General features: G+C 39.4%; 2 protein-coding genes across 2 annotated transcripts in view; both read left to right on the forward strand.

Moving 5' to 3' along the window:
• LOC122549491 (collagen alpha-1(IX) chain-like) overlaps positions 1-4429 on the forward strand; it is a 35027-nt gene extending 30598 nt beyond the window's left edge. Inside the window, exons 9-14 of the mRNA XM_043689350.1 lie at positions 134-187; positions 1195-1248; positions 1350-1403; positions 3895-3948; positions 4072-4125; positions 4289-4429. Of these exons, the coding sequence (XP_043545285.1) occupies positions 134-187; positions 1195-1248; positions 1350-1403; positions 3895-3948; positions 4072-4125; positions 4289-4429 (411 nt within the window). The remainder of the gene's footprint in view (positions 1-133; positions 188-1194; positions 1249-1349; positions 1404-3894; positions 3949-4071; positions 4126-4288) is intronic.
• Positions 4430-4445: 16 nt separating this feature from the next.
• The window catches only part of LOC122549492 (collagen alpha-1(IX) chain-like), a 54052-nt gene continuing 46787 nt past the window's right edge, over positions 4446-11710 (forward strand). Inside the window, exons 1-3 of the mRNA XM_043689351.1 lie at positions 4446-4459; positions 5385-5469; positions 5865-5918. Of these exons, the coding sequence (XP_043545286.1) occupies positions 4446-4459; positions 5385-5469; positions 5865-5918 (153 nt within the window). The remainder of the gene's footprint in view (positions 4460-5384; positions 5470-5864; positions 5919-11710) is intronic.

Consider the following 11710-nt stretch of genomic DNA (forward strand, 5'->3'; position numbering starts at 1 on the left):
CCTCTGTATTATGGACATTTCTCAAGATAATCAGGAATAATCCTTCCAAGTTTTGTTTCTACTGCTTACAAAAATTTGTGGCTGTACATGTTTCCAATAAATGTAAAAATTCAATGATTTGTATGTGTTGTAGGGTTATCAAGGTTTTAAAGGGGTGCAGGGAAGACGAGGTGATCCAGGACCAAGGGTAAGTATTAAGTGTAATATGTGATAAGTACATTTCATGTCCTGATGAACTTACATTTTCTATCTGGAGATTGATTTTTTTAATTTTAAAAACAGCTTGTTTGCTTTGTTTTTGATGGGTAACCTGAATGAATTTGTACTTTTAATGAGTGTTGAGTACTTGTCCTTTTAACATCCATAGTTCGTTTTTTGAAGAAGGTATGCTTGTAGCCCAGTGAATAAGTGATCTATTGTACTATTGAAGCCATAAAGCAGGAGTAACCCAGACTTGACTACTGTTTGTAAGTTGATCTCGCAAGTCTGTGACGTGGTGGTTCAGAGACCTTTGACCTCAGAGGAAATGGGTTTTTCACTGTTATTGAAAGACCAACCTTGTCCCACTGTCTGTTGCTGTAAAGATATTCATGTGTGGGTACCAAACTGTGACTGGATTTGACTTTATTGGAATAATCTCTCAGATTCAACAAATAAAATCTGAAAGTAATAATGGATATGATGGATACATAATGTACAATATCAATACTCAGACAAATGTTAGACATCAATTGTTCAATACTGAATTTATGCTGCAGACAAATTGTGAGTAGAGACATTGTTAGTGGAACCTTGAGTGATGCAAAATGCATTTTAATCAGTGCACAGACTCTAATACATGCATGTACGTATTGTTTACAATAATTTTGATTTTATTAGTATATTTCTTAATATGCGTAGTGGATTGAGCAGTTACTTAGTTTTCCTTAACAATAAGTTAGTATTAATAGTGAAGATTTTTTTTCTAAAATTAAAACAAATAAAATGTAAATATTAAAAGAAAAAAGAGAAACAGGAAGATTTGGATAAATAAATGATGAATACTTTAACAGTGACAGAGAAAGTAACATGGTCATTTATGATTAACTTATTTACAGATTAAAAGGATGAACATCATCTTTGTTGGTGAAACTGTGGTTCTGAGATGTGGCTTTTACATATTACAAATGGGTTCTAAGATTTTATGTCTTTCAGGGTGAAGAAGGTGAAGAGGGTTCTCATGGAGATCCAGGTTACTCAGGAGCTATGGTATGTGTGAATCACTTTATTCAAAAAGACAATAAAAATATTGAAGAATGTTTTCCTTATATCATGTGAACTGTTAAGGTTAAACTGTTTTTGCATTATAGGGTATTCCTGGTCCCCCTGGAGATAAAGGTGTGCTTGGTGCAAAAGGGAAAAAGGTACTGAGAAAATACTTTTCATAAGATAGACCACAGATTATGCTTGCCAACATATGCAAAACTTTGGCTAAGCATAACTGATTGGCCTTTGGTGCAGTATTGGGGAATGAGTTATCATTATATTCAAAGTAGCTAGTATTGTTCTACAATTAAAAAAGTGCCCACTGGGAACTGTCCCTGCCTTTCTTCCAATCCCACACCCCATCCGCCTTTCCTCACAACACCCAACCAGAGAACCCACCCCCAACAAATCACTTTCCAGAAAACCAGGTCCTCTGTGTTCAGGAGTACTTATCCACCAGCAACCACAGCTGTCTCCTACTGTGCTAAATGCCCCCAAAGTTCAAACTATGGGGGAGGGCATGAGATTCTGACCAGTGACAGAAACGTCTATCACCAAATCTCTTGTTATTGATCTTTCCTGTCTTCTACTCTATCACATATATTTCCTTTTTTTCTTTATTCCACCCACCCTTCACCTTCCACTTGCTTAATATCTATCACTTTAATACAGTAAAATGCACCAAGTACTTCATAAATTTTCTTTGAAAGGCTAATCAATCTTTTAGGTGAAAACTTCATCAATTATTTTGTTCACTTCAGAAACATTTCCAGCATTGAAGGCCATTTGGCTCATTGTGTCTGTATCAGCTGCAAATGATCTATCCTGCCTTGTTCGACATTCCTGCTGTCGGTTTGTAACTATGGAGCTTACAGTCTTTCAAGTGCACGTCCAACTATGTAATGATGATTTCTCCATCACCATCATTTCAAGTTGTGAATTTTTGATGCACACCACCCTCTGGGTGAACAATTTTTCAACTCTTCTCTAATTGGTCTGGCAATTGCTTGAAATCTATGTTCTTTGGTTATTGACCTCTGTGCTAGGGGAATTTTAAGTCCTTCCTATCTGGCCTACTGAAACCCCACATAAATTTGTGCACCTCAATTAGATGTCCCCTCAGCCTTCTACATTCCAAAGACAATAACCCAACCTCTCCAACCTTTACTCATCATGCAACCTGACAATATACTTATAAATTATCTCAGAATACTCTCCGATTTGTTTGGACTGGACATAGCACTCTAGCATTGGCAAAAACTGATACTTTAAGCAAACAAATGCTGGCGTTCTGAAATGAAAACTAATGCCCATGACCAACTCTTGTGTTATTTGGTCTTTCCTGACTTCCATTTTCTAAATGTTTATTTCCTTCTGTTTTTTAACCCCACCCTTCTCCTTTCACTTGCTTAATATGTATAACGCTTCTTATGTTTTCAAATTTTGATGAAAGTTATTGACTTAAACCACTACATTTTCTTTTGCTACAGAATATGGCTGACCTGAGTACTTCAAACATTTTCTGTTAGTGTTATATACAATTCTAGATTAACCTTTCCATTTTTATGTTCTGTACCTTGGTTAATAAAGGAATGTATCACATACATCTTCTTAACCACTTGCTATTTTCCAGATTTCATAGAATCCATAATGTGTGAAAGCAGGCCATTTGGCCCATCGAGTCCACACAAACTCTCCGAAGAGCGTCTACTCCATTCCTGTGGCCTTGCATTTCCAACGGCCAATCCATCTAACGTGCACATTTTTGGACTTTGGCATTGAAAAAAACTGCTTGACTTTGGCACATAGAGGGACATGGGGACAATACACAAACATTTGCCCATGGGTGGAATCGAACCCGGCTGCCCAGCATTGTGAGGCATCAGTGTTAACTGCTGAGCCAACGTGTTGCCCCAGCAGTCAATGAATACTCTAAGATTCCTCTATTTCCCTCTACTTCTCAGTGTTCATTTGCCACTTTTTTACTGACCTGACAAGTTGATTGATATCTTGCAGCATCCAGAGCTTTCATCCTCATAACACAGTTCATTTTTATCTCATCTGTATTCTTCTTCTATATTCCCTCCTACATTAAAGCAGTTTGCTCAGCTGGCAGGATGGCTGGTTTGTGATACAGAGTGATGTTAACAGTGCGGGTTCAATTCCTGCACTAGCTGAGGTGACCATGAAGAATTGTCCCTCTCGATGTCTCCCCTTGCCTAAGACCTACTGAAACTCAGGTTAAACTACCAGCAATCATATCTCACTCTCCAAAGAGAGTGCAGTCTGATAGGAATACAGTGATTTTACTTTTACTGTATTATCTAGGAGCAGATTTGTTCATTTCTTTCAACAATAGCTGAATAGTTTAATCCTGTATGATATTTTGAGAGTTTAGCACTGGAGTGTAAAATTTCTAGGTGAGATGCTTATTGTAAAACTGCTTGACCTTTCCCTCTGTGACTTATGATAAGGAGATCTGACCCACCTCTGCATTTTATGATTTGGCAAACAGTTGAAAATTTTCTCCAATGTTCTGTTGATCTCTGGAGAAGTTTATTTTGTGAAAATGTGTTCTAACTTATATATTGATTGTGTGAAAGTAGTAACACCTAGTGAGATGATGCTTTCATTGACTGCACTTTGTAGGGCGCTGCTGGATATTCAGGGCCACAAGGAGAACCAGGACCCAAGGGTGAAATTGTAAGTGCCTCAATGTTCGTTATTGTCAGTTATGATCAATTCTAATTAATATCAATTTGTATTAATAAAACGAGAGCAGCAATATTTAATAAACAGGAACTGATTTTTAAAATTTATTTTAAGGGAGATACTGGAGAATCTGGTGAAGAAGGCAGTGCTGGGTCCCCTGGCGAAGTGGTAAGTATTATTCCAAAGAACAACGGTTCCACACAAATGGATGTTTCATTCAGGAATTCCAAGTTAACAACTCCATTGTGTCAAATCAAATATCAGTTTGTGCTATTATTTGAGAGATACTAGAATTAGTTTCTAATTTAATTGTATTTATTGTTTGCAAAAGGGTGCTCCAGGAAACTCAGGACCTCCAGGGCCCCCAGGTATCAAGGGATTAAAGGTGATTTCCAAGAAATTCTTGTCTTTTATTTTTGAACAAAATCAGAAGATAAAATGTATAGATGAACTACATCTAGAAATAAAGTAGGCCAGGTGAGTAGAAGATGATCACAAAAAGGTATGAGGTGCTGTTGATAGTATCAAGGGCTATTGCAGGGTGCAGCGCGACATAGACAGGATGCAGAACTGTGCTGAGAAATGGCAAATGGAGTTCAATTCGAATAAATGCAAAGTGATGCATTTTGGAAGGTCAAACTCGAATGCTGAATATAGGATTAAAGATAGGATTCTTGGCAGTGTGGAAGAACAGAGGGATCTTGGTGTTCAAGTACATAGTTCCTCAAAGTTGCCACCCAAGTGGATAGGGTTGTTAAGAAAATATATGGTGTTTTGGCTTTCATTAACAGGGGGATCGACTTTAAGAGCCGCGAGGTCTTACTACAGCTCTATAAGTCCCTGGTGAGACCACACTTAGAATATTGTTTCCAGTTCTGGTCGCCCTACTATAGGAAAGATACAGAGGCTTTAGAGAGGGTGCAAAGAAGGTTTACCAGGATGCTGCCTGGACTGGAGGGCTTGCCTTATGAAGAGAGGTTGACTAAGCTCGGACCTTGCTCTCTGGAGAGAAGTAGGAAGAGAGGAGACCTGATCGAGGTATACAAGATAATGAGAGGAATAGATAGGGTCAATAGCCAGAGATTTTTCCCCAGGGCAGGATTGACTGGTACGAGGGGTCATAGTTTTAAGATATTAGGAGAAAGGTATAGAGGGGACGTCAGAGGAAGGTTCTTTACGCAGAGTTGTGAATGCATGGAATGCTTTGCCAGCGGTGGTGGTGGAAGCAGAGTCATTAGGGACATTAAAGCGACTGCTGGACATGCACTTGGACAGCAATGAATTGAGGGGTGCGTAGGTTAGGTTATTATATTTTACATTAGGATTAATCCTCAGCACAACATCGTGGGCCAAAGGGCCTGTTCTGTGCTGTACTTTTCTATGTTCTAAATATGAATATATAAAACATGACTTTGCAAATGTCTTAGGAAGCAAAATGTACTTTTTGCTAGGCAAGATAGTGGAAGCAATGTTATTAGGAATGTTCAAAATGTTGCTGACTTGGACAGTCAGGTTATTCGATAGCATGACAGTTGGGATAGTGTGAGAATGAGGTAGTAGATCATTGAATATGATAAATTTAGGTTGCTATGTAACTGGGAACAGTGAAAATTGGGGAGGTTATGGGGTTAGAAATGATAAATGTTATGTTACAATGTTAGTTGAAACAATGATAATTAATGTAGTTTATTGCTGGATAGCATGGGAATTACGTAGCTGGATGCCATGATAGGTAAGATGATGTACAACTGGATAACATGAGAGTTAGGGGAGTTTTTGCTGGACAGACTGAAAGTTTGTGTGCTACAAGGAATGCGTTCAATGTGCCAAATAACTTTTGTTGTCCTTGACTTCATTTTCTATTTCTCTGAATTATTAACATAATTTTGTATCTCTGAATGTAACAGGGATTTCCTGGTTATTCTGGATTCTCAGGAGATATTGGGGAACCAGGAGATTTGGTAAACTCTTGCAATTCCACACTTTATATTCACGTGTAAACTTACTCGAGTATGTGAATTATTTTAAGATTATCAGAGACCTGCACACCATTAGCAGTCAATCAGTTTCTTTGTTGCAGTTGTACTGCTATAAACATAGTGATTCTTTCACCAAAGCCTTTATTAGAATCAGAAATTATGACTCTGGAAAAAGTCACTTAAAACTGTTCATGTGTAAAAACAGCATAGAATTACAAATTTCATTAAGAGTTTGACCTTGAGGCTGTTTATAGTCATAGAATAGCTTATTAGGATAAGTTTATTTCTGAGTTGAAAGAGCAGTTTTTCATTTGTAGGGCTCAATAATTATTCAAGGAATAAACACCCCTAGCTACAACTCATTCAGTACTCGTGTTCCAGTAAGAGGATGCGCTATACAAAACAGTACGAAATGAAAATAACTTTCCTTTAAGAAAATATAGGGTGGGTTATTCTCTTGATGTAAGATGTTTAGATTTTTCCATGAATATGCTGGTGCAGCAAGTAAATGGAAGGCAAATGCATTATTGGGCTTTATTGCAAAGGGGGTTGGATATAAAAATAGAGAAGTCATTGTACAGATATACAGGCACTGATGAGACCACACCCAGACTATTGCATATAGTTTAAGTCTCCTTACTTTAGGAAGGATACACTTGCTTTGTAAGCAGTTCGGCAGAGTTCACTCATTCCTGAGACTAAAGGGTTGACTTATGTGGAATGGTTAGACTGGAATATCCTTTATTGTCACGTGAACTTCACTGCAGAAGTACAGTGAAAAGCTTTTACAATGGCTGCCTCTGAAGGCATCATCTTAGGTACAAATCTTGGATACAAAGAGGAATAAAAGGAAAAGTAATAGCAGTAACTAGTGTCTGAAAAATAAGTTAGAAATAAGATAGTTAAAGGGGTTGACATTACAGTTTGGTAAAGAGTTTCAAATAGCAGCAGCTCAGCATGTGGTCTGACTGCCTGCACCAGGCCCCAGTCCACCTCTGTCCCGCTCTGCTCCAGCCTCCAGATTAAGCAGGTTGGACCTATTGGTTTTAGAAGAATGAGTGGTGGACTTACTGAAATGATGCTGAGAAGATGTTTCTCCTTTTGGGGGCATCTCTATTCAGGACACATAGTTAAAAAAGTAATTTATTCTGGAGATGAGAAGGAATTTCATTTCTGAGATTTTCAGTCTTTTGAATTCGTACCCATAGAGAGCAGTGGAAGCTGTGTCATTGAATTTATTCAAGGCTGCCAGGAAAGGAAATGGTATTAAGATGACAATCAGATCAACCCTGATCTTAGATGGATGGCAGAGCAGGCTCGAGAGGCCGAATGAGCAAGTCCAGCTTCTGTTCCTAATGGTTTCATTCTGATCTCCTTGCTGACGTGAACTTAACTGGCCAACAGATCTTCTTACTAACTCTTAACAACTTATCTCTCACCTTCCACTTCATTCAGTTGACCTTCCTGCTTGGCATTGCCTGCTCGCTGACTCTCCCGATGACTGTCTTGCCTGATCCACTGGCTAGCCACTTCCCTGACCCTCCCACTTGCATCTTATTGCTACCCCTCACCTTCTCTCTCTTGCTCCCTCCCTCTCAATATTCCCATCCTGAGCCCTCAGTCACGATGACAACGTAGAAGAAAGTGGTGGTTAAGAAGCAACAAGGATTTGGGAGAGAGAGGGGTGGAACAAGAGGGAAGCATCAAGTGGGAGAATTGGGGGAAGGGAAGTGGCAAGCCAGAAGGTTGAGAGAAAGAAGGGCTAAGCAGGAAGGATGTGGGAAGGCAAGTAGGGAGCAGCAGAGTTGTGCAGCAGTGGTTTATTTTCAAAATAAAAACCGAGCTGAAAGGAAAATGAAGACAATGTATTTGAAGGAACTTTCCTAATTTACCAAAATTGTGCTAAAGCAAAAATGCGTTATTAAACATGCTTTAAATGGAGGGTAACTGAATTTGTTTGAAATCTACCTGTTATACTTTCAACATCTGACATCGAAGAAAACAGTTTCCTAACTACCAATCTGATGAAGTTCTTTTTAGGATTCAAGTTCCTGAGCAGCATTTTAACTGCTCCTCTTAAAGTCTGTTTGTGTTGTGCAAGTCCATTGAAGTTCACATGTGTCGAAACAATTATAGCGGAAGTTATAGACTATTATAATCCTCTTCATCAATAGAATCAATAGTGATGCATTCGTTTAAACCAAATAGCACAGAAAATAACTGTTGCTATTAAATTAATTTGGTATTAAACAATTATCCCTGATATTTTGCCACACGTGACTAATTCCACAATCTTATCCACACCTCCCCTGCCATCTTCTTCCCATTCTTACCATCCTCTTGCCTCCCATCAGTACCCTACCATCCCTGTTGGAATCAGTCTCTCTTGTCAGAGTGGCTTTATTACTGGGGGCCTTTTACCTTCTGCTGTTTTGTTCTCCATCAATCTCTCTCCTGTTCCACTTCACCTATGCTCCTACCATCGCTAATGGTTGGCATCCCCATAATGTCTCTGGCTGTACCATCCAATGGACTTGTGCACCTCTGTACCCACCAAGTAAGCTCACTTTAAAAGACACACTCCTAAAACTGACCAATTAAAACAGTCTATGGAAAAAAAGTCTGTTATTATTGTAAATGTTGTTTTCTTTTTAATTTATTTTCATTGACAAAATCCATTAAGTAGTTATCATAGAATCCCTACAGTGTGGAAGCATTTGCCCCAGCAAGTCCATACCAACCATCCAAACAATGTCCCACTCTATCCCTGTAACCATGCATTTCCCATGGCTAATCTACCTAGCCTACACATCCCTGAACACTCTGGGCAATTTAAAGCTCCCCACGCAGACATGAGGAGAACATGCAAACTCCACACAGACAGTCGCCCATGGGTGGAATCAAACCCAGGTCCCTGGCAGTGTGAGGCAGCACTGCTAGCCACTGAGCCACCATGCTGTCTCTAACATGTGATTGTTTTAAGTATCTCAATGAGCAGAGTAGTAAAGCAAATACAATGAAAGGAATTGGAATTATATGGCAAGATGACATACCTTTGAAAACAAAAAGCCATGAATTAAAGAGGAAATTAGGCTAAACCACTTCTTAGAGTTTACGAGAGAACATTTGCAGAGATATGAAGAAAGAGCAGGGGTGTGGAATGAATTAGATGGCTCTGCCAAAGAGCAAGTGATGCATGATGGACGGAATGACCTGTGCTGCATGATTCCATGATGATATGAATAGTTTACTCAGATTGTGTAGTCCTTCTAAACAGAACTTAAATTTTACTAAATACATAATGGGAGACAACAGATTGCATGTTCACTTGCATGTACAGGTACACAATCCTTTATCCTAAACCCTTGGGACCAGCTGGTTTTTGGAATTCGGAATTTTTCAAATTTCGGAACAAATGACAGTTTGACAGTGACATTTTAAAAAATCTTACCGAACAGCAGACTCGCTATGAGTAATACGGGCCCTCAGACAGAATTGAGACCTGCCAGTGCTGGACCATGCCTCCCCCACGTTGCACCTGAGTGACATGCATCGAGTGGGTGTGGAGTTGGGTTAACTGTTTGCACGCCAAACAACCTTGTTAATAGGGAAAAAAACTTCATGAAAAAACATTCAGATTTTGGAGTTTTTCTGATTTTGGAATTTCGGATAAAGAATTGTCTACCTGTATTATTTGACAATGGTATCAGAATTAATACTGGAGGCTAGTTTTACTTAAACTGTTCACTTACATGTATTGTACATATATATTGTTATGATCCCCACAGAGACCATTAACTTATGAAAAGAGATATGAATTTTTTAGCGTTTTAAATTAAAAATTATACAAGTTGTCCCATGCTAAGACTTTAATGGTAACAAGCAAACTAAAATGTAGTAGACTCAACACTACTTAAAAGGCAACCAATATACTAAACTGTAGAAATAATACTTTCTGTTAGCTAAGCAACTCAGCAAAACTTATTTGTATGTCACACCATACTCTCAGTAAATAGGTACCTACGAATTAAATCCCACAACCCTCCCAGATTGTCAAAATGCTCCCTTTCATCTGCCATGAGGGCAAGCCTTCCAGTTTACTTCACTTACTCATCTGAGTGTATATACTGACTACCAGGCACAAGTCCCTTCTGTTTGAACAAACACACAGATCCCCTCAGCATCCTACTCAGTGGTTACACATGACAGTTGTTTTATTTGTTTTGCAATGTTTTTAGTCTCCCTCCCTAGGTTTCTGTGGATTTTAGAGCTTATGTCCAATAAGACCAGCTGTCACTTTTTGTGCTGAGGTGTAAAAACTGGCATTTGATTTCTTATGACTCTTGCCGGGGCTGCTTTCTCCATGGCAATTTAATTGGATGGTCCTGTTACCAAGCAGAATTCATCATATACTCTTGCTCTCTTGCTCGTGTTTTTTTTTCTCTCTCTCTCTTTCTCCCTCTCCCACACACTCACTCCAGAACATTCCATTTTGCTTAAAGTATGCACTTTAAACATGCCTTATAAGTCAAGAGAGCCAGCAACATACATGTGCCATATAAGGCTGAAGTTACATTTTGAAAAAGCATGTAAATAAGTAAACGAATTTAGAATCTAAAATAAATTTTGTTTATTTTTACTTAACAGGTTGATCTTTCATTGATACACAAGCCTCCAATGCTGCATAAGACCATAAGACCATAAGACCATAAGACATAGGAGTGGAAGTAAGGCCATTCGGCCCATCGAGTCCACTCCGCCATTCAATCATGGCTGATGCGCATTTCAGCTCCACTTACCAGCGTTCTCCCCGTAGCCCTTAATTCCTCGAGACAACAAGAATCAATCAATCTCGGCCTTGAAGACATTTAGCGTCCCGGCTTCCACTGCACTCCGTGGCAATGAATTCCACAGGCCCACCACTCTCTGGCTGAAGAAATGCCTCCACATTTCTGTTCTGAAATGACCCCCTCTAATTCTAAGGCTGTGTCCACGGGTCCTAGTCTCCTCGTTTAACTGAAACAATTTCCTAGCATCCACCTTTTCCAAACCATGTATTATTTTGTACGTCTCTATTAAGTCTCCCCTTAATCTTCTAAACTCCAACGAATACAATCACAGTATCCTCAGCCGTTCCTCATATGCTAGACCTGTCATTCCAGGGATCATCCGTGTGAATCTCCGCTGGACACGTTCCAGTGCCAGTATGTCCTTCCTGAGGTGTGGGGACCAAAACTGGACACAGTACTCCAAATGGGGCCTAACCAGAGCTTTATAAAGTCTTAGTAGTACATCTCTGCTTTTATATTCCAACCCTCTTGAGATAAGAGACAACATTGCATTCGCTTTCTTAATCACGGACTCAACCTGCATGTTTACCTTTAGAGAATCCTCGACTAGCACTCCCAGATCCCTTTGTGCTTTGGCTTTATTAATGTTCTCACCATTTAGAAAGTAGTCTATGCTTTTATTCTTTTTGCCAAAGTGCAAGACCTCGAACTTGCTCACGTTAAATTCCATCAGCCATTTCCTGGACCACTCTCCCAACCGGTCTAGATCCTTCTGTAGCCTCCCCACTTCCTCAATACTACCTGCCTGTCCACCTAACTTCGTATCATCGGCAAAATTCGCTAGAATGCCCCCGGTTCCCTCATCCAAATCATTAATATATAATGCGAACAGCTGTGGCCCCAGCACCGAACCCTGCGGGACACCGCTCGTCACCGGCTGCCATTATGAAAAAGAACCTTTTATCCCAATTCTCTGCCTTCTGT

The sequence above is a fragment of the Chiloscyllium plagiosum genome, chromosome 4 (assembly GCF_004010195.1).
Source record: "Chiloscyllium plagiosum isolate BGI_BamShark_2017 chromosome 4, ASM401019v2, whole genome shotgun sequence".
NCBI classification, from domain to species: Eukaryota; Metazoa; Chordata; class Chondrichthyes; order Orectolobiformes; family Hemiscylliidae; genus Chiloscyllium; species Chiloscyllium plagiosum.